Below are 27892 nucleotides of genomic sequence, written 5' to 3' on the forward strand. Positions count from 1 at the left end.
GTCATTGGTGATGAGGCGTGCATGGGGTGTGTGTGTATGTAATTCCAAAGTCTTTGATTCGTTCCCTGTGCTGAAGTTAATTCTACAATTCCTTATTGGGCCATGTAGCACCCACCCAACTATTGCATAACTAAGCCAGTTTTCAAGCTTAATTGCCAAACAACATTCATTGAGAAGAAGAAATACAACAGATTCCCCCCTAGCCCAAAAACCTAATAGGGAGGGTAAAAGCGTATTTTCAGAAAAGGATACTCTAAATCTTTTGCTTCTCTGTTTTATTTAATTTGTTCAAAATTAAATAAATCCCCTAAGGGGTCTAGTCTAGGGTGTTCTTTGAAGCTTTTGACCTATTTTTGGAAGCTACTTAGTACTCTCAAAGTACCATCATCCCATTTAATTACTCCAGTTTCTTTTTCCTTTTTGCAGCATCTGGCCATCTGACAAAATTAACAAATTAGCTTCTGCTACTAGAACAATAAGGTAACGTAAAAAAAATATCAATTCCTCTTCAATTCAATTTCTGCAAAGTGGTCTGTTTCCAAACAAATCCAGCTCAAGATTTTATCATTTTCTCTCTTTCTTGAGCATTTTTGGGTATTGGGTTTCCTATAAATGTAAAGAAATGTGGGGTGGGTCTATTTCTTGTACTCCTCAAATATATTAGCTGGCTTTGTCTTTGTGCCATCAGTACTACTATATGCTTTTCTTCAACAAATGAAATAAGGTATGAGCAAAATACTGTCTTTTTAGTTCCTATGTTCAAGTGCCAAAAAAAATGTCATCATCTTCATCTGGAAATAAAATTAGCCCAGCTGTTCTTTTTATCATAGTAATATTAGCTATCATATTCTTTATTTCTGGTATTTTACATTTGCTAGTTAGGTATTTAATGAAACATAGGTTTTCTTCACAATCTACTAGAGACCCTGAAATGTCTGATTCTGGTTCCTATCAAAGGCAATTACAACAGCTTTTTAATCTACATGATTCAGGTTTAGATCAGTCCTTTATTGATGCACTCCCTGTGTTTTTATATAAAGATATAATGGGTTTAAAAGAACCATTTGATTGTGCTGTTTGTCTTTGTGAATTCTCAGAACAAGATAAGTTAAGGCTGCTCCCTTTATGTAGTCATGCTTTTCATATAAGTTGTATAGATACATGGCTTTTGTCAAATTCCACTTGTCCACTTTGTAGAGGGAGTCTTTTTACACCTGGTTTTTGTATTGAAAATCCAATCTTTTACTTTGATGATACAACAAGAGATGAAAATGGAAGTGTTGTTGGTGTTGGTGTTTCTCCTGGTCCAAAATTACATGAGGATATTGATAGTAAGATCAGTTCAAGAAGGGTGTTTTCTGTTAGACTTGGAAAATTCAAGAATACAAATAATGGTATTCTTGAAATTGGGAAAAGGGAAATGGGAGAGACTAGTAATAGTAATTTGGATTCAAGAAGGTGTTTTTCAATGGGATCTTTTCAGTATGTGGTGGCTGATTCAGAATTGCAAGTTGCATTGTGTCCCAATAGTGCTAAAAATCATGGTGTAGATGGTGGTGGTCATCAACTGAGGGGAATTGTGAAAGGGAAAAGTGGACAAAATGGAAATTCTGCAAATGATGGGGATAATTATGGGAAAAGGTTAAATCTTGGAAATAGAGGGGAGAGTTTTTCTGTTTCCAAGATCTGGCTTTGGTCCAAGAAGGATAAATTTCATAATTCTGTTGACAATGTAAGTTTGCCATGGTCTGATCATCATAGATCTCAACCTGTTTGAAGATAGTATAAAGAGGTAGCCCGACGACTAGGCTCCCACTATGAAGGGGTTCGGGGAAGGGCCGGACTGCATTGGGTTTGATGTACACCCCAAATTCATACAAGAGACTTTTTCCGCATCTTGAACCTGTAATCTCTTGTTCAACGTACAACTTTTAGCGTGTCGCCAAGGCTCCCTTCTATTTGAAAATAGTATACAATCTTTTTCTTTTTCCTTTCTTCAATTGCCTTGTAGTTTGGTTAATTAAATTTATTTGATTATTCAGTTGTCATAAGTTCTTTTGGTGCTTTTGCTTTTTCCTTTTTTCCACTTTTCTGCTTTTCTGCTTTGAATGATGCTTCTTTCCAATTTCCACTTTTGTGGAAGAAGGATAACATGTTCCACTTTATCTTTTTTCTATTAGAATCCCATAAAATTCACCCAAGATTTGAGAAAGTTCTTTTCCTGCTAACTCATGGTTTGAAAATATTACCTCTAGACTTCTTATGCTTCAAGGGACCACTTGGGGTTGCTAAAAAGTTTAAATATTTGATTAATATAATTCCTGCAGTGACATTTTTCAAACTCATTTAAATGCTGCAATCTCAAGAAAAAATAAACCTAGATCAACTCTTGGGACTCTTCCTTCCTATTTTAATAATCCTGTTTGTGTCTCCCAAAAGATTCTCCACAGTTTCAAATCCAATTGCCGGTATTATCCTTTTTTGTCTCATTTGAAGCTCTATGGTATTTGAATAATGCCACAAGGACAACAATTGCTGATTAAATCTGACCCTTAGGCTAATAAATTCTATTTCTTTTAACCTATGGCTGAAAATGTGAAGAGCATATACTCTATTAATGTCAAGCTCCTCCTACTTAAAACATGGTTGAAGTGTATGATTCTTGATCTATAATCAATTCTTACACCCACTAGTAATCAAGATTGGTGTACACTTATCTTGTTTTTTTTAATTAATTCATCACCCTACCTCGAGAGATCAGTAATATTCTCACTTATTATCAGCATAGTTCAATCCTCAACATATCGATTGATGAGCGAGGCATTTTACCATTTGAGCAAGATTTTTACTATTTGAGCAAGCCTCGCTCGTATCATGTAATATTAACTTATAAATCTTGTGATATAATCCTGCCTCCCCTAACCCCCCACCACCCCCCACCCAACCCCAACCCCAAAAAAAACAAAAAAGTAGGAATACAAAAGCAGTAGCAGGACCTACTAATGCTCTAGTAAATGACAATTTTCCTCTCCCAATTGATTAAATTTATAGAAATTGGTAGTAGCCCCACAAAATATTTTCTTCAGCAAGGCACATGATGGAGCTTCTGATAATGGTGGGAGCAGTGAAAAGTGATGTGGGAGACTTTAGTTATGAATTGGATGGTTTCCAAGCTGTGGGGACATTCAAGTCTTCCTTATATTGCTGTTGCACTAAATTACAAGAAAACTATGTGGGGTGCTGACCTATTGAAAAACATGAACACACTCCTAAGTCCTAATTATTTTGTCCATTAAGCTACCCACTCCACTGTTTTTAATAGGTCAGGGTTGTATTTTAACACATATAAGTTCAAAGTTGACAACTTAACAGTGTTTTGAACTTACAAATAATTGTAGGTAGGACAGATCATAAACTACAATATGACGAATGGAACAACTAACTGTTCTTTATGGACAGTTCATTAGGATATTAAATTAAAGAAAGAAACCAAATGAAAGATTACAACAAACTGTTCCAAATAATGAAGAAAGTTATAAATAAGCATAAAATGGCACTCTATTTGTCTAAAGGGTGCAGTTCACTGACCAATATATTACAAATCTAACTGTATTGCACGAGTTCGAATCCTAATCGCTAGCTTCTTGGACCTTCATTTCTTTTTGTTTTGTAAACACCTATTGGTTTGGTGAAGTACAACAATAATCACTTTTAAATCCGCTATTTAAAATATATTTACAATTTACAATGTATTTAAAGATTATACCCAAACTTTAGGACTAAGTATCCTGAATATTAAGGACATATAATTTGAACTTCTAGACACAATTTTCGAATTTTAGGACACGGTCCTGAAGTTTGAACTTTGAAGTTTAAACTTTAGGATATCGTGTCTTTAAGTTTGAGAAAAATTGACTAATCTTTAAATACATTTGTAAACGATGGATATATTTTAAACAACATGCTTAAAAATGACTATCTGCTGTCATTTCCACGGTTTAAACATCCAATATGGTAACTCACTTTATGTTATTGTGCCCACCAGATAGTGGAATCAATAATTGATATGCTTTTTTTTCCTGAGATTGTTGCATCATTCTCAATTGAAACTTCTCCAACATAATAACTGGATAGACTTTCACTCTACCTTTCCTACTCCCATTTTTCACCTATATTGCTCGGATCTTCTAAAAGTGCCACCGTGTACGTGTGGAATTTTAAATTTTCATAATATTTGGAGCATCCTACACATGTGCAATATATTTTTTGCCCAAGCAACACAGTTTGCCACGAAACTCCATAGGTAAACTCTGTTGTTTACGTATAATAAGGGTGGTAAGCGAGACGTAACTGAAACCAAGTAGAACCAAGAATATAAAGAAGAGAATAAGAAGGTACGACAAATTGAGAAACCTCACACCAAAAACAAAATGTATCCCAGTTACATGTGGAGCAGCATATCTTTGATGATGGATAAAGTAAAAACAACGCATTTTATATAACTCAAAAAAGAAATGTCTAAAATATAGCCAAGGTCCCAACTCAACCTATATTACAATTCTTGAATGTGATTACTCAAAAATCTAGAAAAAAAATGAGACTTACATATATCAAAACTTTTAACAAGGAGTCCAACAAGGTCTCCTGTGTATGTGCCTCAAAGGCAAAATTCGACTTCCACAATGGCATACTTGGGTTTATCAGATCATAATGTACACTGGCTATCTTTGAAGGAAGGAAAGGAGGAGGACTTTGAGGAGCGAAGCTACTTGAAATCCGACTAGCACATGCTACATCTCCCAGAACAATACAAACAATGAGCTGAAGCCTCCGCGTACTGATTAATAATGTAAGCTCTCGCAAATCATCCTCTTCTAGGGCCATTCAACCTCACAAATCACGAGGAAAATTGTTGACTTGGCCTTCCTCTAATACATCTTTATTATTCACCTTATAAGCTATCCGTATGCGCATGACAAGGGATTTCTGGGGAAACAGGAAAATATTAGAAAAACCAAAACTGCAGTAAGGTTGACAATGTTCACAGGCTATAAATAGTAAGGTCAGCTATAAACCTGCACTTGAAAAATGTATTACAGTGCTCCAAAAAGCCGTGGATGACGGATGTGCATACATATTGCAATAATAATAGAGCATGTGGAAAAAGTGCTTATTTTACAGTCAGGTTTGGAAAAGAATGATCGTGCAAATTGCTAGAAGGTGATCAGACATCAAATGTATGAAAGATATCCATTAAAAGGAATCAGAGATCACATACCTTGCCATGTTGGCTGTTTGTGATTTTCAACTTTTGCGTGATTGATCCATTACCATTTGCAGGTAGCGTATTACCACTTGCTGGATCCAAGTGCAGTTGAAGAAACTGCACCAAAATGACGAAATAAGCATAGTTGACAGATGATGAACATGGTACATGACTTCAAATTAGACCGAGTAAAGTTAATCCAAGTAAATAATTATATGTGACAGTTGCAATAGATGAAGCAATAGGTAAGCAAAAATGAAAAAATTACTCTATGAATGACAAAGCCTGTTTGGACAAGCTTCTAAGATCAGCTTATTTTGAAAAGTACTTTTCCAAAAAAGTATTTTTGGTGAGAAGCAGTTTGTGTTTGGCTAATTAATTTGAAAAAATATTTTTGAGTAGCAATTATTGTTTGGTCAAGCTTTCAAAAAGTGCTTCTAAATGTATTTTTCTTAAAAGTGCTTTTCAAAAAAGTGCTTTTGGGAATAAGTCACAATATTTCTGCTTCTACTCAAAAGCACTTTCTAAAAGCTTGGCCAAATATCTTAACTTTGAGAAAAGAAAAAAAAAACACTTTTGGCCAAACAGGCTATTAAAATGATTTTTGCCAAACAAATGATTTAGAATCATCACAGAAGATGCAAGGCTCAAGAGGGGAAATTAATGGGCTAATCACAAACCAATCCTTCTATGCCAACTCCCCTTTCCGAGTAAAAGAAAGAATTTTTAAATAAAAAAAATACAATTACCTTTGGTACTGCTGCTTGGAAAATAAAGTTTGTGAGAACTTCTTGTGACTTGTTTGTAAAACTAGCTTCAATAAGTGTTGTATGAGGGTTTCCAGGCTGCTTTGAGAAGTTGAACGTTAATTTTAACGAGCTACTATCAAATGCAACTATTGATGGATACGCTGGACCATTGCCTTCTGTAACTGAGAAAAGTAAAAAAGTGTCAACTTTGAAGAAGCTTTAGACTGTACCCAAGTTTAAAGCATAGAATAGAGACCATACCAGGAATTGATGGACTGGAAGGGAACCCATTCAATAAATCCAACATAGGAGAACTTCCAGCTGTAGGCGAGACTTGCACTGAAGGAGCCGAAGGTGAAGACAATCTATCTAATAGATCCAACGGACTTCTAATGTCAACATTGGAGGGCGACACCTGAGTTGTAGATGGTCTGCTATTAGCAGGTGGTGTTCCAATTGACAGAAGATCCAGTAAAACATCGGTGCCACTCTTTTGAGCCTGATTTGTACCTGAAATTCAAAGAGCAGAATGAGAATAATTTCAAGCTCGTGCAAATCCATTCACCTTTCCGTTCTCCCCTTCTCTTTCCTTTTTTACTGGTGATGTTCTTGGGCAAAACAAGTTGGTGGGATTGCCTAAATCTAGTTTTAGGGTAGAATAAAAAATTTAAAGTAGAACTTTAATACTACCCTAACTTTTGATCAAAGATATCGCGTAGGAAGTACAGTCTGAAACACAAAGCATCCCAAATCTGGAATCTAAACTCAGGAATTGTGCTCCTGTTTCCACAATTTACTAGCAAAATTTTTTCTCACACAAATCAACTTGCTAAACATTAACATTCAGTGATCCAAATTATTGTGCTCTGTCCTACAAGTTACTAGCAAAGCTTTTCCACGACACAATTTGACTTCGTAAACAATAATTCCAAGTGCTTGTTATTCTTATATGTTCATTAAACATTTACATCTATGCCCTTCAGATCTTACATGAAAATCACTAGTACATGAGGAAGGACCAAAAATCTTTTTTCTAGTTCCCAAGGACAGAAATATTTTTCTAGTTCCCACAAGTCCAAGATATAAATTTATAAGAAACATTAAGAGGTTGCTTGTTTGGAAGGAAATAAAAAATAATACCAACATAAAATCCTCCATAAGATAATAGTAGGTTTGGTTAAAAGGATAAGAATAATCTCCACATAACTTATGCAGCGTTTGGTTGGTTGTATAAGAAAAAATAGTTCCTGCATAATTATATGCAGTTTTTGTATTAAATAATACTGCATTAAGTTATGCAGGTGCGAATCTATGTATAATTTAATATGGAATAGAATGTGGAATAAGAATACGTTTATTAGCAAAGTGGGGATTAAATTCATTAAAGACAAAAATGTCCTTAAAGTAAGTAATCCTTGCATAACAATCACTTCATTATTAATTACCAAATAACAACCCCCATAATATTAATCACCGCACAATAATCCCTTCATTATAGCCCCTGGGGGTTGGCAAAGATTGAGGGACTTGTGTCTTCGGTCACGTGTTTGAGCATTGCGCCAAGTAGGGGTAGGAAGTTTGGGCATAACTGAAATCCGAATATTTTGGATTTTTGGATTACGATTGGAATTCGGATTTAATTTTTGAAAACTTCGGATTTTGGATTTGGGATCCAAAAATCCGAATATTTAGCCCCTACCCAATGCTAAGTTCAATATCCTACTAATTCTCAAACCTTAATGCTTCTATTTTCATTCTCAAAATAGAAGCATTAAGGCTTGAGAATTAGTAATATTGCTTGATAATTGTATTACCAGGAATTTCCTTGATAATTGTATTATTGCTTGCATAAATATTTAATATGTATGATTGTGGTGGAAATGAGGAATTGTTAAGGCAACTTAAAATGAATACTTTATTTGAATGTTCATTTTTGTAACAAGAAGAAGCTCAACTTATAGGCTCAAAACCGAAAATCTGAAATAACTAAACCGATTAATCCAAAATCGAACATAAAAAAACCGATCCAATCCGAACTTATTTGGATAGAACTTGGATTGTAATTTCTTGGACCGGAAAACTGAAAATCCAAACATAAATTTTCATATCCAATCTGAACTGCTAGAACAACCCCTAGCTCCAAGTGAACTAACTAAGGTATTTAAATGGAGAAAGATAGAGGCGCATGCCTATCATCCCCGAGTTTCGAAGGCTACAGATTTCTCGGTCATTAAAGAAAGATAATAATAATAATTCCTTCATTACTCACGCATAAACAATGCCTGCACTATAATCCCCGCATAACTAACATGTGAACCCAGCAACCCTAAGTAATTTCTCGGTTATTAAAAAAAAGATAATAATAATTCTTTCATTATTCACGCATAAACAATGCCGCCTGTATAATTCCCACATAACAAACATGTCAACCAACAACCCTAAGTAAATGGTGAATCTATCACGAATCATGTGCAGTTTCCAACTCTAACTTGCCTACTTAATGAGGCACCAAGTATTTGCAAAAGAAGCCAAGGAGAGATAGCATTTGGATGTTAAACCACTACTAAGCCAGCCCAAGTGGACCAAAAAGCTAGCGGTTGGCAGCCACTTACCAGAGCACAACAAAGTAAATGAAAAAGGGAAAGTAAAATGGATAAGTTCATGCCAATTGCAAATTTCACACATAAAACTAGCGGGCTTGACTTGCTAGAACTTGAGTCAACTAAAAGATAACAACAGGATCTATCTGAGAAAAGCTAGTTAGTCCCTTGTTCCTGAAAGAACTCCGACTTTCCTTTTCGGTCAATCCCAAATATTGTCCACTTCCCTTGAAAGCAACTTTTAGTAAATTTTATGTTAATTATAATAAGTAAATATTCAGGTTAGGCCCTCTTTTTCTTCACCCAACTTTTTCTTTATTCTGTTCTCCAAAAAAAGCCGATTTGTAACCCTCACATGTTCCTTTTGAATTGTTTGACCACCTCATCCGAAATCTTAAATTGTGTGAGGGGGAACACTTCTATTTATTTATACTAGGTCTTCAACACGCCCTCTCACATGTAGACCCAACTCTTTTTATAGGACCAAACACGTGGAAATTCTTTTTAGCAATGGATTGTGGTTCCAAGATCTCCGCCTGCTCAAATAAAAAATACTCCCTCCGTTTCAATTTAAATGACACACTTTCCTTATTAGTACGTTCCAAAAAATGATACACTTTTATATTTGGAAATAATTTAACTTTAAACTTTTCATTTACCCACTTTACCCTTAATGAGAAGCTTTTATAGCCACACAAATGCTATGGCCCCATCAAGCTTTTGCCCCTTAAGCTTTTAGGACCACATGTTTCAAAAGTCTTCTTCTTATTTTTTCATAAACTTTGTGCCAAGTCAAACTAACTCATCTAAATTGAAACGGAGAGAGTATTAAATAACTTTATTTTCAATATTTGTCTTCATAGACATGCTGATTCAAGTGGCTAAACAATGGTTTTTCTTTTTTTTTTAAAAAAAAAAAAGTGACGGTGGTGTCGGAACAGCTTCCTTAAACAATGGTTCTTTTTGTGGTAAGAATGGTCAAAGGATACACATTTAAATGCTATACAGGGGAAAGATGAGAATATGAGGAAAATCAGAATAACAAATCAGGCAAACATATTCATGCAATGGAACATAGCAACACTAACCTGATTGTGAAGACACTGGCGCCAGATCAACACCAAGAAGATCCTGAAGAAAGTCTCCACCAGAAGAACTAGGTGCAGGGACATCATCTGAACTAAGATCAAGTAAGTCAACAAGAGGGGCAGCACTAGGCTTGGCAACTCCATTTGGAAGATTAACTGATACTCCTTGAGATGTTGATCCAGCTGCTGGCAAAGAGCCAGCCTTCCTTCCACTGTAGGTTGCTTCATCAAGAACTGGCATTCTTTCAACAAGTGAAGGCCTGAAAAAATACATCCATGATCCAGAAACCCCTATGAGAGAGCTATAACAAAAGTAGAGGCATCGAGCAACCTTTTAAATGGAATCAAACAAACCTGATATTCTGATGCCTCTCAATTACTGAGTTAAATTCAATAGCTCTCTGCTGCAGTTCAAGCACAAAGCTGCCTTTGTACTGAACAATGATGTCATTTATCCGCCTACACCAAATCAGATATTTACAGATTACTCACTTATCCTGAAGAACTCATTTTATCAGTTTCTTACTCTTTGAGAGGCTTAATGCATCATCTTAAAAACAGATTAAACAGGTAAAAATGGAGACATGTGGGATAATGGTAGAGCAAGTTGTGATCTTGTGGACTGCATATGTTAGACTGCTCACTTTTAGTAATCGTATTTCCCGATGTTTTCAATGATTGTACAGCTTTCTCTAAACAAGGAATGACTAGGGAGTCCTTCCAAACGGCTAAAGGTGCAATGACTTTTCGTTTTGAGTTCAGCTAAGGTGTGAGCAAGGGTATCTTCTTCGGGATCTATCACCATAGCCTTTTCCTTTAGCTACGCTAGCAGTTTTTTCTATTATTAGAAGTGTGTCAAACTTGGTGTTATGTCCCGTAATGGAAAGAGAATTTCATAAAGTGTAACATGACAGAAAATACAATAGAGTCAACATGCAAAACGATATTCAACTGAATAACTGAATATGTGTAGTATTAATTCGACAGTAGTTTGTCAGCTACGTATAAGTAACTGTGAATGCATGGACGGAGTAACCAAGCGCCTAAGAACACATACTGTGAACAAGATGGAAAGCGACTCGACAGCTTTAACAAAGCAATCAAACACATCGCCCGAGTAGTGAGATCAAATGAATGGCTCTTAATGGAAGTCTCCACAACATCCACTGCATCAGATTCTGTTACCTGCTCCAAAGAACTATATCAGAGAACCTAGAAGTAAACAATTTCTATGCAGAAATGATTAAAACTGATGATGGCATGTGGCAAACTCCAATAATCTTCATGGTTTTCTTTTAATGAAACATAGTTCAAGTCAGGAGCAAAATGGACCATGAGGATTCATGTAGCTGACCCCAACTGCTATGGGATTGAGGTGATAATATTGTTGTTTACAGTTCAAATCAAACTATAAACTAGTATCACTTCTTTACTTTGTTGAGTGCATCTGAATCTGCACATAACAAAAATTATTCTTCATAGTTAATCAACCTTAGCTTCGCGTCAACATGCGTGGAGTCGAGTTTTTCCAAGATTTATAATTGCATTAATAGCACCACATTATATAGATATACGATAAGAATTTATGTGTTATAGTTCATTAAGAGAATGAAACAATACTGGAATTTGTGGAAGTTGTAGAATCCCGAAGAAACACCTTAAGCAAATGAACAAATGTTAGGTTTGAGGGTTTGTAGGAGAAGGAAGCTTCGCATAATACTTTTTTTCTTTCCATAACCAAGAAGTTTGTTGTTCCGACTTCAATACTTGGTAGATAAACCAAATTTGGCTCATCCGTCAAGAATTGAACTCATAACGCGTGCCTACCACACATCTCATAATGTGAGACACTTCATTTAGATTATGCAAGAAAATAAATCAGAGGCTGGCAACCCAAGGAATATGATGCAGAATTATTAAGGACAAAAATGTAATGGAAATACAGAGATCAAAATTAGTACTTAAAAGAGTAATTCTTCGAAAGCATGAACTCACTGTCAGTGGTTCTTCAATATCAAGCCTTCCAGCGTTATTTACTAACATGTCACCATATTCTCCAATGCACCAAACCGCAACTCGAACGAGAGTTTCCTAACAAGAAAAGATCATCAAATTGTAAGAAACAATAAGGAACAAAAGGGGAAAAAAGGAAATAGGAGATCTAGGCAATTCTTGAAGTACCTGTTCCCCTGCTGCTTGCACTGCTCTGTATAACGACCGTACTGCATAACCATGGAGGTTAGAAGCATTTGTTATCACCACAATCAGAGAATGCCACACCTCATCCTTCACATAATTTCCAGCCTATTGGATAGAAGACATATTAGTACTCTTTAAGAAAAAACAAAAGAAAGAATACATCCATCAAAACAGGAACAGGGATCAAATGTGGCTCTTTGACACGCATAGTCTGATACATCACAAACTTTTACAATGAGAAATCTCCAAACATGTTGTGACCAAACTACAGCTAGGAGTATAAACACATACATGAGCAATCATATTTACATCCCTTTGATTTTGAGTTTGGTTCTATAAAAGCTTAATGCAGAATGATTATAGCCATTAGGACCAAGATGATATTTCTCTTCAAGTACTAATTTAAGTGAAAGAAACACCTTGGCCATATGTGGGTATTTGATTTAGGCTGTAACTGATTAACAATTGTAACTACTATGGTTCCTCCACAATAAAGATATGCATTTATAAAGAGTATCTTAAACATTACCCTTCCATGAGAAATATCCTAACTGTAATGCAACATAACCTATATACTGATGAATTACTATTCCTACATATTGAGGCATTTTATGTGAAGGCAGTCTACCAACCAAAAGGATACTGATGCATTTTATGTGAATACGGTTTACCAACCAAAAAGATTACTCACACATTTTAAATGAAGACAGTCTACCAACCAAACAGATTACCTGGATAACTACCAAGCACCAAGACAACACGCAACCTTTTCACTTTACAGTAACATAATTTCGACATACCTCTGTGCAAAGATTGCAGATTTGTGCAGAAAAGATTGAAAATTTCATAAATAAAAAGGAAAAGAATAGATCACCTTGCACATAATCGTCTACACTTGGAATGAATACTAGTACAACTATAAACATTTCTAGAAGTGTAAGCTTCTCCTACGCTACCAGGACATAGTGTAAGGCATGGGTGTGTATAAGGTCAGATTTTCCAAAGCCTTTTTCTTGGGATGGTCAGTCAGATTTTCCGATGTTTCTTAAATTGAATTGAATGGTTAGTCATATTTTCTGAAAACTTCTTCCTTTTTTTCTTCTTTGAATTGTTAGTCAGATTTTCAGACCCCACTATGTGGGATTATACTAGGCTTGTTATTGTTGTTGTATTTCTCAAATCCTTTAAAATTAAGGTATAGGGATAAACATAAAATGTTGGATCTAGGTGTGAGGATACAGCTAATAAGCATTTCAAGTAACATTACATGATATTTGATTACATAGAATCATGATCTAGAGGATGTTGCAGAGAACCCAAAAAATGCTCCCCCCCCCCCAAACCCACAAATAACAACTCAAGCTTTTAGACGAGGCAGTGACTATTCAACATGTGATTCAAGTAAGTATATATCTGAATTCAAGTCTAGTTGATGCCACCCATGTAAAAGGTATTTCCAGTGCTTGCCCCAAGAAAAGATTAGGCCCTCATGTGAGTGGGAGTTGTAGAGTTTTAAATAAAACTTATGTTTCCTAATTAACAGAAAGACCATATGGCCTACTAATAGTCTTAAACTCAAACAGAAAGATCATAATACAATGAAATCTATCAAAGTATGCATACCTCAGGGAGAACCTTAAGCATCTGATCGATGTACCAAATTTTCTCTGGTGAGAACCTGGAGTACCATAAGCAGTTGTAAGTTGGAGATGCATTTGAAGATGCCTTGGAAGAGAACAAACAATGCAGTTGTTTGGGAAAGTTATCTAATAATATTACAACACATGAATCCCCGCTTCTCCTGGGGACGCAACCAGAACAATCAAGAGAAACAAAAACATGAAAATAACAAATGAAGGGACAAAAAAACACATCTATCCTCCCTCACTAACAGTAAAAGCAGATGCACTCTGTGAATTCTCAGAATCAAAATCATAGTTCCCACAAACATTTTCAGTGTTCACTTACTTCTCCACAATCGAACAGATTTTGGCAGTGAGATCTCCCCTAAACTCCGGATCACTTGCTTCTAGATATTCAATTAACTCCTTCGTCATAGGCTTCACATTGCTCTCGTTTACTAAGAGATACACAAGTTCAACGGCTCTTTTACGAATCGATGGATCGGTATCCTGAAAATTGAACAAGGCACAAGTTGCTGTATGTTTGATATAAGTGGAACATCAGCGAATAGTATTTCCTAATATGCTAGTTTAACTGAAGAAGCCACATAATCTGACAAGTAGAAATGCCATTATCAATCTGTGGAAGCACAAGCTATTACATGATCCGGCTAGTCGGGGTATCATTTACAGCTTATGCTCTAGAAATATTTGAACAGAGGTAGTTCACATGTCAAAGGGAAAGAACAATGAGTACGACGAAGTGGAAAAACTATTAGAAAGAATAGATGGTAAAGGTCAAATACCTTCACACATTCCAAAATTGTTGCCCGATGCCTCTGCACTGCTTGACTATCTACAGCCAGAGCTTTCATCAACATGTTCAGTGCAACATATCTGAAATAATTGGACCTCACTCACTAAGATTAAAAAAGAACCCATGCTAACAAGACAAATAGCAACAGACTATCACACAGATATATCTAACAGTACAAGAATCATACAGAGAAGTGACTAGGAAAGAATCCCCTCCTTTCTATAGCCTCAAAAGAAAAGGGCAAAAGCAAAGAAATAAACAGGCGACTGTATTTAGCATGTGGTGCAGACTTAGGGGCATGCCAAAGATCTGTCACGGCACCAAATTCTGCAAATATAAGCAGTGAACAGCCACATGTATTTTCTCACCCAAAAGAAAAACCTGTATATCACAATCACAATAAACAAGGGGTTCAAAGAGACAATAGAATTTCTAATAACCATTAACACCTGGACAACTATAGTATAAGAATACCCAATAGATTGAAGGCACACAACAAGTAGAAGCATAGTATAAACCACTTAATTGCTAAATACATACGAGATTAATAGAGTTTGGACACAGAAGTGCATATTGAATGTAGAGGCTGTTTATAACTGAATTTTTCTTTGGTTAAGCAATTTCTCAAGTGTATGACACCACTGGTCATCACACCAGGACCCAAAAGACAAAGTCACCAGATAAGATAACCCCAACATATTGCCGGTGAAATATGCAAAAATAGAAGATTGAGAATAACCTGATATTGTTATCACGGTTGGACAAAAATCTTCCCAGAATATTAATAGCAAGTACCCTCAAACCGCCATTATCTTCAACGCTCATAATGGTTGCAACACATTCATAAAGAATAGCATTGCCTGCATTTTTGTTTGATTCGGTTTTTGTTGCCACCTAGAGAAGATTTCAGACTTGTTAGGAAAATCTATATTTCATCATACAGTATAACCTTCTTAAGGGTTGAAATACGACCAGAGAAACTGCTACTTACTCATAAAATACAATTGATATGATTGTACCGTGATAGTAAGCAGAGAACAAGCACTTGAAGTGGAAAAAAAAAAGATTCTCCTTACTGTGTTGCATAAGCTCGTAGACCCATTCAGGCACACACTTATTGTTGTGAATATTCTCACTTTGTTGCATGTTTTAAATACAAGCCTCTTTGAGAAAACTTCATTAGATCTCCACAACAAGCAAGTAAGGCGTTTGCTTCAAAAATTTGAAGAGTTTCAACCAAAACATTTTTTTGCAAAAGTTGTTTTCAACCAAAGACCAAAAAGAAAAGTTTTACAGTTTTTGCATAAATTACAATTTTTTGCCTTCTTGGTGTTTGGTTGAAACACAGTTTTAAGTTTTAACAATTTTTTTTTTTTTTTTTTTTGGGGGGGGGGGGGGAAGGGGGGGGCAGGGGATTCAAAACAAGTTTTTCAAAATTTTGAAGCAAACGGCACCTAAATGTATTCAGATATTTCCGGGCCAAGGACCACATGAAGCCTTTGCCGTGGCAAAGTTTCAAAAGAAGTGAAGCTAAGCCCAAACTGAGAGGAGTATAATTCTGCCAGTCAATATTGCACGTAGAAGAATACGAAAAGATAAACAAAAAAGACTAGATTTATTTACCAAAAAAGACAATTCCAAACCTAAACTACACAGTGCACAAACTAACCATACTCTTGCTTCTGTAATCATAGAGTAAACTGTTAATTAAATTTCATCTATGCTAAGGGCAAGAGTTAAGTGATGCACTGCCAAAGCATTGACAAAAATCACTAGCAGGAAAGCATTTAGAAAACTTCAAGATCTAACAACTCCATGATATGATACACATCAAGACGCAAAGAGGCACAACCTGAGCGAGAATATCATTCATAGCATCACTGGCATTGGCATCATCTTGTCCCAAAGCACACAAGAGCCTAAGCAATCTTATATGGAGGAAAGGATCTGTAATGCCAGAAACGTCATACTCAGGCGCATATGGACTGTTTGTGAGATCCTTCAGAATTTTGACTAAACCATCTGTGCATTTCTAGAACCACACATGGAAAAAAGAAAAATTAAAAACAATATGAATGCCACATCAAATAGAAGGTAAAGTTTTTGATTCTTGACTTTATCAAATTTCAAATATCTACTCCAGCATGTGTAGGTGCAGCTTACACTAATCCTGTTTTAGTTAAAAGGAGGCTGGAAGAAGTACAATAGGAATGAAGCTCTTTGATTACATCCTTTAAATGAACGGTCGACTTACCTTTCTGAAATATTCAAGAGCCTCCGTACTAATTTTACATAGATCTATACAAAGCTGGACGCCTGTAATGAGAACTCCATGGTGTTTCTCACTTAACAAGGCTGCTGCAGGGTTTATAAAATTTTCAGCGAGATCGGGGACCTTCCTTATAATTCTTATAGAGCAAAGCGCTGCCTACAGTAGAGCAAAGTAGAGTGAATACACTGATAAAAAGCAACCATTTGCGAGAGAGCACAAAAGAAACATCAAATTTCTACTGAGTCAAATACTCATGTCATGAGAAAAATCAAAAGACTTTAAAGAGGCATTTGGGCAATATTTGGTTGGTTGAAGTAGAAAAGAAAGACTGAAAGAGTATCGGAAGCTAAAGTTGAAAAAGGGTATTTGGAAGTGCGTTTGGTGTAAACAACAAATGCATGATTAAGTGAATACCCATAGAGAAAATGACAGAGCCAACAACAACAATGAGGGTCCAAGTATAGAGTTCACATGAAAACCTTAAATAAGTTGATTGTGGAAAGAAATACATAAATGCACAATGATATAAGGAGAAGAAATGCTAATAAGCAGCTCCTTTTCTTAAGAGACTTACCTTCTTTCGGATATTAGGATCTCTAAACTTTAACAACCTTTCAACTTCTGGTGCAAGGTCACGAGCCATTTCTGCAGAACCAATATTCCCCAGGGCACAAAGAGCAAGTCCAACAATATATTGGTTAGTGTGGTTAAGATCTCTATTCAAAAGTTAAGGTATCTGAATGTAACTGAGAATTTGGAATAAACTGAGCGACAATAGCTATTACCTTTAAAAGTTGTACAAATCAAAGAGCAATAGCCTAATCAACTGAAAGTGCTTTGGGGAAAAAAGAAAAAGAAAAGGTAAAAGAAAAAGACCTTCACCAGTATCTCTTTCTTAATTATGCCCTTTAATCTGGTTCGAGTGCACATATAAAGAGACATCTTTTGAAGAGGAAATAGTGAAACACAAGAAAAGGATACTGCTTTATAGAATTGGTAACCAACATTAGAACTTCTTGTCTTTCGTCAAGCAACAACATTAGGCCAAGATATCCTATTCTTTTCTCTGGAAATCCTGGAGAAGCAATCAGCTTCAAGCATTCCATTTGACCAAAGTGTGTGGGGTAACCCAGCATGTGAATGAACATTAGCTTCGCAATATTACGATGTCTATAATCTTGATCATTTTCACTGATTGCAGCTCTAATAGCAGCACAATCTTTTCTTACTACACCACGCTCCTCTGCTGCAGTTTTGCAAGCACGGATAGCCCGAATCATGTCCCTGCATTAGACCAATAAGCGCATATAATTTTCTATTGTAGGCTTTTTTCAGGAATCTTCTATTATAAGCTCTTATTATCTCATGACATCATAAGTTGACATAATTAAAGTCTGACAGGGAAACTTGTTAACCACACCACATTTCTTTCTGTGGTAGTGAGTTTAAAAGGGATTCAAATGGGATTGTCAGAAACGAAAAATATCAAACTTCTCAAAGCAGACAAATAGAGTAATTGAGGCAGTTCACAACCTGTGAATGCTCCCTCTGGAAGAGCTTAAGATGTTTTATATGGTTGAACCACCTCGCCCTTTAAAATTTTTTATCTTATGCAACAGAAAAAAAAAAGAAAAAAAAATATTCTGGTACAGATAATTTGCAAAGCACCAATGCTGCTTCAGGGGTATAAAAGTGTCACAAGTGCCACTCTTTAACTGAAACTATACATGAACCTTAGCTTTAGAAGTAAATGCATAAACAATAAATTATGTATTAAGCCATTTGGGGTTGTGGAAGACTGTAGCACTAGCAGACATTGTTACGGCTTGGAGATGAAGGAGAGTCAAAGGTGGCGGCCAGAAGAAGCTGCACTACTTCGTGCCTACATGAAGCAATATTAACCCAAAGAACGGAATATCATTTCTAAATATGAGAAAAACTCCTGACAGGGAGCCAAAATCTTGCCTTGAACACTGGAAAAACTACTTGAAACCTGGGATCAAGAAGGGATCTTTAAATCCCGAAGAACAAAATCTTGTCATCTGCCTTCAAGCAAAGCAGGACAACAAGTAAGAAAATTTCCACTGAAGTCCCTTGTCATACTGCTAAAAATTAGGCAAGTGATTGAAGTTCTCAAAGAAAAACTGATTAAACAGCTTCAGAAATCCCCGCAACGTCAAGACTCAAGAATACACTGACCCGCCTTCTGTTCCTGCTGTCTTCGGTAGTGGGTCACTGCAAGGAGGAATCTGAGGGAAGTACAATCACATATTGGAGACTTTTGCAGAGAAATACGTGCAGCCAGAGATCTTTGCTTTTCAAATTTCAACCCCCCTTGCTTTTGCCATCCATATATCATGCCAAATCTTGAACTGCCACCAGCTCTATCTTCAAGTCCAGTGGCTGTGAATGAACCGGTGAATTCCACCACTACTTCACCACCTTCATCTGTTCTCCACTGTGGATATCATCTTTAACTTCATCATCTTCTGATTTATCCCCTTCTGTTACTCTCGCCCTTGCACACTTTGAATCGGTGTTACATTTGGATGAGGTGGTTCACTCGGATTTGGGTTTGACAAGATTGATTCTATTCGATTCAGCAACTGGGTACCTTAATCCAGTATTGCAAAGAGCTGTAAGAAGGAAAACAAAACTGGGTACAGCATAAGAAGGAGGCAAAGCATGGAGGCTGAACCGGCTGGAGCAACAACTAGAGTCAGAGAAGGGCAGAAAAAGGAGGGAAATGAAGGAAATAGAAGAAACGATGAGGTGTTTACGTGAAGGAAATGGCTTTTCTTCAAAGGATGGAGAGGGAACACAGAGATCAACTCAATGCCTTACAGAGAGATGCATCTGCTAAAGAGGCAAAGTTAATGGAGGCTTGGAGTAGTAAGCAATTGAAGTAGTTAATGGAGGCTTGGAGTAGTAAGCAATTGAAGTCAATGGCTTTTCTTGCTATAATTTCTGTAGTGAAAGTAGACGAGCCAGCCCTGGGGATGAGTTAGGGGTGTTCGTCGGTCGGTACGGTACGGTATTTAGACATTTCGGTTCGGTATTCGGTTTCTTAAAATGCTATACCAATACCGTACCTAATTAAATTCGGTATGGTTCGATTTTTCTCCTTTCGGTTTCAGTTTATTCGGTTCGGTAACTTCGGTTTATTCGGTTTGAATACTAACTAGTGCATAGAGTCATAGACGGTAATATTCTTAATTAAAGTACTCAAAAGTACAAAACTAAAAATGTTTGTTAACAAAAGTTTTATCCAAAACCAACAAATACCAACCTAGCGAGAGAAAACTTAGAGAAATGTCTTGTTACTTGCTTAGAAATGTCTTGTTACTTGCTTAGAGTTAACTGATGAACTTAGAGAATAAAGGAAAGTAAAATTTTAGATTTTTTATATTTATGTTATAATTAATAATATGTGTTTTTGTGTAATATAATATATATTTCGGTATGATATCGGTATTTCGGTATTTCATTTTAAAATACCAAATATCATACCTAATACCATTTTTTTTTAAAACTTAAACCAAATACCATACCGAATATCAAAATATCGAATGCCAAATACCAAAATATTTTGTTTCAGTACAGTAATTCGGTATTTACCAAATTATGCACAGCCCTAGATGAGTGCATTTAAAGATGATGCACTAGAAAAAAAACTGATATTGTTCAATCACATGGAAAAGAACAGGTTGAGGAGATGATACACATTCTGGATGCATTATGTGAGTACATTAGAGATGAACCAAAATTTGAGCCTCTAGATAGGTTGAGTGGTGCCCCACCCAAGCCTTCCGTTGAGGAGGCTCCGAAATTGGATCTTAAACCCTTACCCTCTCATCTCATTATGCATATTTGGGAAGTGAAGAGTGATACTCAAGTCATTCCCAAAAGAGATAGTATCAAGTATCTTGGGTCTATAATCCAAGGCGACAGGGACATTGATGAGGATGTTACTCACCGCATTAAAGTGGGGTGGATGAGATGGAGGCTAGGTTCGGGGGTGTTATGCGATAAGAATGCGCCGCCTAGACTTAAAAGGCAAATTCTACAGGATGGTGGTTAGATCTAAGGGTGTATTATATAAATTTATAACCGTACCAATAATTAGAGTTGGTTTTTTATTTTATTAAAATAAATCGAAAAAATACTAAACCGTACCGAATAAATTTACATGTGGAAAATATATATATATATATATATATATATATATATATATAAGTTTAAAAATAATAAAGCATTAAATTTTTCTTTTGGCCTTTAGAATTATGAAAACGGTTACAAGCCAACAAGTAATTAAACTCAAAATCCTAATTCTCATACCTATTATGCTGCTCCTACTGAAACTAAATTATTTTTAGCATATTCACTAGAAAGACACAAAGTACTCTAACGATTATGAGTAGCAAACTATAATGTATTGAATATGTTTCCTTTCGTATGATTTAGATTTATCATTTTGAATATTTAATCTTCTATAGACTTTATTCTTCAGTCCCAACTTGGTTAATATCTTTTCACTCGTGTGATTTATATTTTCTTTGTCTCTACTTAGTTTCTTTTAAGTTGTTGTAGAATAGTTAATAAATCTATACTCTGGCCATCTTTCATATTTTCTTAATTCATCACTCTTTAAACAGGATAGTTTTGCAAAGTCCAATAAATGTATATATGTTACTGCATTTTACTTCTACTAGACCAACTATGTTGTATAGAGCTGAGTGTTGGCCCGTCAAGAAGTCTCATGTCCAGAAGATGAAAGTAGTTGAAATGAGAATGTTGAGATGGATGAGCGGACATACCAGGAAAGACGAGATTAGGAATGAAGTTATTAGGGATAAGGTAGGAGTGGCCTCTGTGGAAGACAAGCTATGGGAATCGAGGTTGCGATGGTTTGGACATGTGAAAAAGAGAGACATAGATGTCCCTTTCAGGAGGTGAGAGAGGTTGACTATGGCGGGCTTGAGGAAGGGCAGGGGTAGGCCAAAGAAGTATTGGGGAAAGATGATTAGGCAGGACATGTTATTGCTTCACCTAATCGGGGACATGACTCGCAAGTCACAATAGGAAGGTGTGGAGGTCGAGGATTAAGGTGATAGGTTGACAGGTAGTTGTGAGTTTCTCCTAGGCTTACCAGTAGTACTAGTACTATTCTTGTATTCTTTTATTCTTAGTTCTTTATTACTTGTTATATCACTCGCTTCCATTACCTTATTACATTACTGCTGATATTGCTTGTTGCTTTATTTTTGTTCCTTAAGCCGAGGGTATATCGGAAACAACCTTTCAGCCTTTATAGGGTAGGGGTAAGGCTGCGTACACTCTATCCTCCCCAGATCCCACATATGAGATTAAGCTAGGTTTGTTGTTGTTGTTGTTGTCTAACTTGCAGGAAGAGATGTTGTTGAGGGTGCTAAGGGAGCACAAACACCCCATTGGATGGACAATGTTTGACATAAAGGGTATTAGCCCCGCATGCACAAAATATTCATGGAAGAAGGACATAAGCCTAGCGTGGAACATCAGCGCCGCCTAAGTTCGATCATGAAACAGGTGGTAAGAAAATATGTGATTAGTGGCTCGACGCAGGTGTTGTATTTCTTATCTCCAACATAAGTGGGTAAGCTTTGTCCAATGTGTACTTAAAAAGAGAGGTATGACTGTTGTAATGAAAGGACAAAATGAATTAATCCCAACTAGAACAGCAATTGGTTAGCAAATATGCATAGACTACAGAAAGTTGAATAATGCTACACGTAAAGATCACTTCCCCCTTCCCTTTTTTAATCAAATGCTTGACAGGTTAGCCTGACAGGAATACTATTGTTTCCTCGATGGCTACTCGGAGTATAATCAAATTGCTATTGCCCCGGAGAATCAAGAGAACACCACTTTTACATGCTTGCATGGCACTTGTGCATTTAAGAGAATACCCAGTCGCGTTATGCAATGCACCTCGGACTTTTCAAAGGTGTATGATGGCAATTTTCACCGATATTGTGGAACGATTTATTGAGGTCTCTATCGATGATTTTTCTATGTTTGGTCCCTTTTTTTTATGAATGTTTAACCAATCTTGTTAAAGTGTTTGCTAGGTGTGAGGAGACTAATCTTGTGTTGAACTGGGAGAAGTGTCATTTTATGGTGCGAAGGCATAGTGTTGGGGCACAAGGTGTCCAAAGACGGGTTGGAAGTTGACAAGGCTAAGGTGGAAGCAATTGAAAAGTTGCCACCACCAATTTCCATGAAAGGAGTCCGAAATTTTCTAGGACATGCAGGTTTCTATCGTCGATTCATTAAGGATTTCTCAAAAATTTCATCCCCATTGTGCAAGTTGTTAGAAAAGGATGTGTCTCTCAAGTTCGACGATGCTTGTCTGAAGGCATTCGAGGAGCTGAAACAGAAGTTAGTGAGTGCACCAATTATAGTGGCTCCGGACTGGAATGAGTCATTTGAGCTAATGTGTGATGCCAACGGTGGTGCAATTGGAATCGTGTTGGGCCAAATGAGGAACGAAGTGTTTCACTCCATTTACTACGCAAGCAAAACTCTTACTTCTGCACAAATCAATTATACTGTGACCGAAAAGGAGTTGCTTGTTGTAGTTTAGGCATTTGATAAATTTCGAGCTTACTTGGTTGGCACCAAAGTCATCGTCTACACATACTATTTAGCAATCGTGTATTTATTTGGAGAAAAAAAAAGATGCTAAACCGAGGCTAATTTGTTGGTTTTACTCCTGCATGAAATTGACTTGGAGATCTGAGACCGTAAAGGAATAGAGAATCAAGTGGTTGATCCAATGTCTAGGTCGGAAACTCAGAATCATGTGACTGAGGGAGGTGTGATCAATGAGACCTTTCCTGATGAGCAATTGTTGCAGTCCCAAACAAGTTCGGTTCGGCTATTTGAATCCTCACTGACCATGTTACTCCATTTAAATCATCTCATGCCAATAATAAGCACATACAAATATTAAGTACTAGAAGTTATGTATATTTTCTAATCGTAAATATCTCGGAAAAGGTTAAAGCACTCCTAGAAAGCATAAGACCATAAAAGTGCAAAGTCTAAAACATATTCTCACCAATATCTATAGCTAGGTGAGACCATCAAACCCGAAAATATCTATCAACCATTACTAACAAACCAATACTTTTACACAGCAACCATCCTGCAATCCCACACTAGCTAGAATTATACAATATGAATCCTCAATACCCATTTCCCTCCATTTGAACCCCTTTCATTCCAATACTCAAAAGCAACTTTCGACGAAACTCAAAAACAAAAATAAAAACAGACAAATATCAACACTATTATAATAACAACAACAACAATTAAATATTAGTCTAAAACAAGTTTGGGTCAGCTATATGAATCCTCACTGACCATGTTACTCTATTTAAATCATCTTAATTCATCAAAATAACAATGAACCAGATAAAAATGTGCAAACTTAATCCAATAACAAATACAAGAATAGGGAGTTTGAATGTGGGGTGTTCGGGGGGGGGGGTGTTGGTACCTAAGACGCGTGCCGGAGGAAAAGGGATTCATGATTGGTGAAATTGCAGAGAAATATATGGATCAGATCCAGAAAGTGTATAGATTCTTTTAACTGTTTTGTTTTCTCTCCAACTTGATCAACCCCGCAATAATAAATGGAGTTTTTAGGCTCCCGCCATTACAGCTCAATAAAATTGAAAAAAATTCAGTGAGATGAAAGGAAAATTTTTGGATTGGAGATGAAAATTGAAGGATCTGAGAAGGAATTCAGTGGGGTTCTTGGCAGAGGTTTGGATCTGGAAATGGAAAAATAAGAACAAGAACGGGAGGGAGGGAGACAGAAAGAACGTATTACAGAGTGGAAATACATATATATATATATATATATATATATATATATATATATATATATATGTATATACAAATTAATTAAGTTTAGTTCTATGTTTTTCTTTTTAGGAAAAAATAAATTTTGAGTCATTTTTTTTTTGTCAAATATCAAATTTTATTTAACCAGTAATATATTCACTCTTTCTAAGTACATCTTCCATTTTGCTTTATGTTGTCTTTTGATGTGTAATTAGGACAATGTCACGTGTCTTTCTTCTTCATATCGTCTCCTTTCCCTATAATGTGTGCATGTTCCTTTCTATCCAAGTATGGTATATTAGTGTTGCAAACAGAAATGCCAGAATACTACCATAAGCTCGACTATTTTTTGTTCTTGCACTCAGCCATTTAACTTGCTCTTCCCATGAACCAATCTGATGCTTCTCTCCTATCCAGTTAAGCAGAGTGTCTCATATGTTCCTTGAGTATTAACATTCAAAGTACAAGTGAGTCATAGTTTCATTTTTCCCATTCTTACATAGAACACATCCAAGATCAACTTGTATGCCCCATGCCACTAGTCTATCCATAGTAGTAAATCTGCGATTTAGAGCTAGCCATAGTATAAAGTTGTGTCTAGGGACACTTGTACCCAGTAGTAAGGCTTTCCACCCAACCTTTGGATACCGAGGTCTTGATAGAGTGTACATCTTCTGAATACTGAATTGTCCCCTTCTGCAAAACTTGTTAATATTTGCAAAGGATTCAATATTTTTGTACCAGTCTCTAATATCAAATACCTTCCTTACCAGCCAGCAAGCTTGATTAGGAGTCTGCATAATATTGAAATCATTCTTCTTTATATACACTGAGTGTATCCATTTGATCCAGAGAGCATCCTTCTTTGAATGTACTGCCCATACTAGCTTACACAGTGCTGTTTTGTTCCACCATTCAAAGTTTATAACATTTAAACCTCCAGCTGATACAGGCATGTATATTCTGTCCCAAAAGATCAAAGCTCTCTTTGAAGGACTATAGCTTCCTGTCCATAGGAAAATTCTACAGACAGAGTTTACTAGTTGTATAATCTTCTTTGGTATCAAAAACACCTCCCCCCAGTAGGTCTGCATTTCAAATAAAACACTTCTTACCAGTTGTAGTCTGCCACTGTATGATAGGAGTTTTGATGTCCAGCACTTTATTCTGTTTGTAATCTTCTCCACTAATGGCATACATTGCTGAATAGATAGTTTCCTTAAGGATAAAGGAACTCCCAAGTACTTGAATGGCAATGATTCCAGCTTGAATTGATAGTCAGAGCATATCATTTCTTTAAACCCCGGGTTAACTCCAGCTACATAGATAGAGCTTTTATCTAAATTAGCCATGAGCCATGTCACCTTTGAAAAATGGTTAAAATTGTCTAGTAGTAGTTGAATAGAGATCTTGTTAGCTCTACAACACATGATCAGATCATCTGCAAAACAGATATGAGTGAGATTCATTTTGGCACATCTTGGATGGAAATTGAAATCAGGAATATCTTTGAGAGTCTTCAAAGTTCTGCTCAAATACTCCATCACTAAAACAAATAAGTACGGGGGCATAGGATCCCCTTGTCTCAACCCCTTTTGCTTGAATTCTTTTTGTGAGTCCACCATTGATCAATATAGAATAGTTTGCATTAGTTAGACATTCCATAATACACTGCACTATCTTAGTAGGTATCCCATACTCCAACAGTACCATTTGTAAGAAGGACCATTCAACAAAATCATAGGCCTTTCTTATATCCACTTTGATAATGCATCTAGGTGAAATCCCTTTTTTGTTATACCCTTTCACCAATTCATGAGCAAGGATAACATTGTCTAGAATATTTCTTCCTTCTATGAATGCTGACTGAGCTAGTCCAACAATGAAGTCCACCATTGTTTTTAGTCTTGAAGTGAGAATTCTGGCAATGAGTTTATAAGACGGTGGTACATCATGCTATAGGCCGAAATTCTTTGACAAAATAAGGACTAGCCATTTCTGGCACTAATGTAATAGTTGCACTGCATACACTCTTCAATAGCTTCCCCGATTCAAAGAACTCCTTGACTACCTTTATCATCTCTTCTCCAACTATATTCCAGTATTTCTTAAAGAATTCTATTGGAAATCCACCAATGCCAGGTGCTTTGTCACTTGGTAATTCCTTAAGCCCTTGTAGGATCTTAGTATCAGATACACTCTTGATCTTGTTCAAATTCTGCTCTCTATTCAAGTAAGGACCATTCCTAGCTATGTTTACATCAAGGCAGGGCAATTCTGAAACCCTTGTTCCTAGAAGACCTTCAAAGAAAGTTGTGAACTCTTATTCAACTAATAAAGGATCAGTCAGTTTTTGTCCAAGCTCATTACAGATAGTAGAAATTATGTTTCTGCCTGTATATTTTCTCTTGTATAGCCTGTATACTTTCTCTTGTATAACTTGCCAATTTTCTACTTGCATCAGTAGTTCTTTCTCCTCCAAAATCAAGGTATTGTTGAATAGATCATTATTTATCCTCTTCTGAATTTCCTGCAGCTGATCTTTTAGCATTTCAACCTTTTTGTCTATTGAATTATAGACTCTATTCATTCCTTTTGCCCTGCTTCCCAGTCTCTGCAGTTTTTGCCAAACTGAATACATAGTGTATCTAGTTATATTTTGATCCCACACCTCTTGTACTAGCTTGTTGAATTCCTCTTCCTGCAAAAGCACATTAAGAAGCCTAAATGGCTTTAGTAAGTGGTTTCTAATAATCTCAGTACATAATACTATGGGTGAATGATCAGAGACCCCATAGTTCTCATATATTGCCTCTGTATAACCATACTGTATGAACCAGTAAGAGTTTCCCAATGACCAGTCAATATTACTGTATATTCTATCAGTACCCTCTCTTTTGTTGCACCAAGACCACTGACATCCTTTTCTGTTCAACAATCCCAAACTAGTATCATCAACACAAGTTTGAAAATCAACCACTTCACTCTGATGAACTGGATTACCATTAATTCTGTCATTAACAGATAGCATAGTATTGAAGTCTCCCAGGATCATTCAGGCCTCCATCATAGTGCTATTATCTATCTTATTTGATTCCATATTTTCTGTCGCTCTGCAACAGTATTATAACCATATACAAAAGTAAGCCAGCACTTAAAAATTAAATTCCTGTCCTTGATCTCACAGTGCACCAATTGAGTTCCAGCTTGAATTATATTAATATCTATTTGCTGAGCCTTCCACAGTACCCATATTCTCCCATTGGAAGCATATGAATAGTTTGAGAACACTTCCCATTCAGTCTCAATCTTCTTTCTAACTTTTTTTCATTCCATTTTTTCTAGTCTCAAGGCACCATAACACTGTGATTTTATTCTTAAGTAGA

At 36.3% G+C, this 27892-nt stretch overlaps 4 protein-coding genes across 4 annotated transcripts; 1 reads left to right on the forward strand and 3 right to left on the reverse strand.

Annotated features, from left to right (window-relative positions):
• Positions 1 to 205: 205 nt before the first annotated feature.
• On the forward strand, positions 206 to 2064 carry LOC107790517 (RING-H2 finger protein ATL46-like). Its single transcript, XM_016612450.2, has one exon. The coding sequence runs from the start codon at positions 776 to 778 to the stop codon at positions 1775 to 1777; it is 1002 nt and encodes a 333-aa protein (XP_016467936.1). The 5' UTR covers positions 206 to 775; the 3' UTR covers positions 1778 to 2064.
• A 2398-nt stretch (positions 2065 to 4462) lies between these two features.
• LOC107790516 (AP-1 complex subunit gamma-2) lies at positions 4463 to 24521 on the reverse strand. Its single transcript, XM_075240504.1, has 18 exons — positions 24157 to 24521; positions 17595 to 17897; positions 17188 to 17329; positions 16596 to 16769; positions 16194 to 16373; positions 15081 to 15235; positions 14331 to 14421; positions 13871 to 14034; positions 13526 to 13580; positions 11885 to 12007; positions 11699 to 11794; positions 10761 to 10888; positions 10058 to 10162; positions 9704 to 9963; positions 6277 to 6525; positions 6016 to 6197; positions 5279 to 5383; positions 4463 to 4986 (listed from the first exon to the last, which is right to left on the reverse strand). Exons 1-18 carry the CDS (start codon positions 24186 to 24188, stop codon positions 4891 to 4893), a joined length of 2640 nt encoding a protein of 879 aa, XP_075096605.1. The 5' UTR covers positions 24189 to 24521; the 3' UTR covers positions 4463 to 4890.
• A 434-nt stretch (positions 24522 to 24955) lies between these two features.
• On the reverse strand, positions 24956 to 25706 carry LOC142174347 (uncharacterized). Its single transcript, XM_075240129.1, has 2 exons — positions 25622 to 25706; positions 24956 to 25512 (listed from the first exon to the last, which is right to left on the reverse strand). Exons 1-2 carry the CDS (start codon positions 25704 to 25706, stop codon positions 24956 to 24958), a joined length of 642 nt encoding a protein of 213 aa, XP_075096230.1.
• Positions 25707 to 26457: 751 nt separating this feature from the next.
• On the reverse strand, positions 26458 to 27537 carry LOC142174348 (uncharacterized). Its single transcript, XM_075240130.1, has 2 exons — positions 26877 to 27537; positions 26458 to 26807 (listed from the first exon to the last, which is right to left on the reverse strand). Exons 1-2 carry the CDS (start codon positions 27535 to 27537, stop codon positions 26458 to 26460), a joined length of 1011 nt encoding a protein of 336 aa, XP_075096231.1.
• Positions 27538 to 27892: the final 355 nt, after the last annotated feature.

Source organism: Nicotiana tabacum, chromosome 20, assembly GCF_000715075.1.
Source record: "Nicotiana tabacum cultivar K326 chromosome 20, ASM71507v2, whole genome shotgun sequence".
In the NCBI taxonomy this organism is placed as follows: domain Eukaryota; kingdom Viridiplantae; phylum Streptophyta; class Magnoliopsida; order Solanales; family Solanaceae; genus Nicotiana; species Nicotiana tabacum.

What these genes read in the sequence shown, in the direction of transcription:
- LOC107790517 (XM_016612450.2), top strand. Translation starts at nt 776, where the DNA reads ATGTCATCATCTTCATCTGGAAATAAAATTAGCCCAGCTGTTCTTTTT.
- LOC107790516 (XM_075240504.1), bottom strand. Translation starts at nt 24,188, where the DNA reads ATGAATCCCTTTTCCTCCGGCACGCGTCTTAG. An exon ending in ATCTGTTCGATTGTGGAGAA is followed by an intron (nt 13,581 to 13,870) that starts GTAAGTGAACAC and finishes ATGGTACTCCAG; the next exon opens with GTTCTCACCAGAGAAAATTT. An exon ending in GAGAGGCATCAGAATATCAG is followed by an intron (nt 9,964 to 10,057) that starts GTTTGTTTGATT and finishes GTATTTTTTCAG; the next exon opens with GCCTTCACTTGTTGAAAGAA.
- LOC142174347 (XM_075240129.1), bottom strand. Translation starts at nt 25,706, where the DNA reads ATGTATGCCATTAGTGGAGAAGATTACAAACAGAATAAAGTGCTGGAC. An exon ending in ACAGTGGCAGACTACAACTG is followed by an intron (nt 25,513 to 25,621) that starts GTAAGAAGTGTT and finishes TCCTATGGACAG; the next exon opens with GAAGCTATAGTCCTTCAAAG.
- LOC142174348 (XM_075240130.1), bottom strand. Translation starts at nt 27,537, where the DNA reads ATGCTATCTGTTAATGACAGAATTAATGGTAATCCAGTTCATCAGAGT. An exon ending in AAACATAATTTCTACTATCT is followed by an intron (nt 26,808 to 26,876) that starts GTAATGAGCTTG and finishes CTTTCTTTGAAG; the next exon opens with GTCTTCTAGGAACAAGGGTT.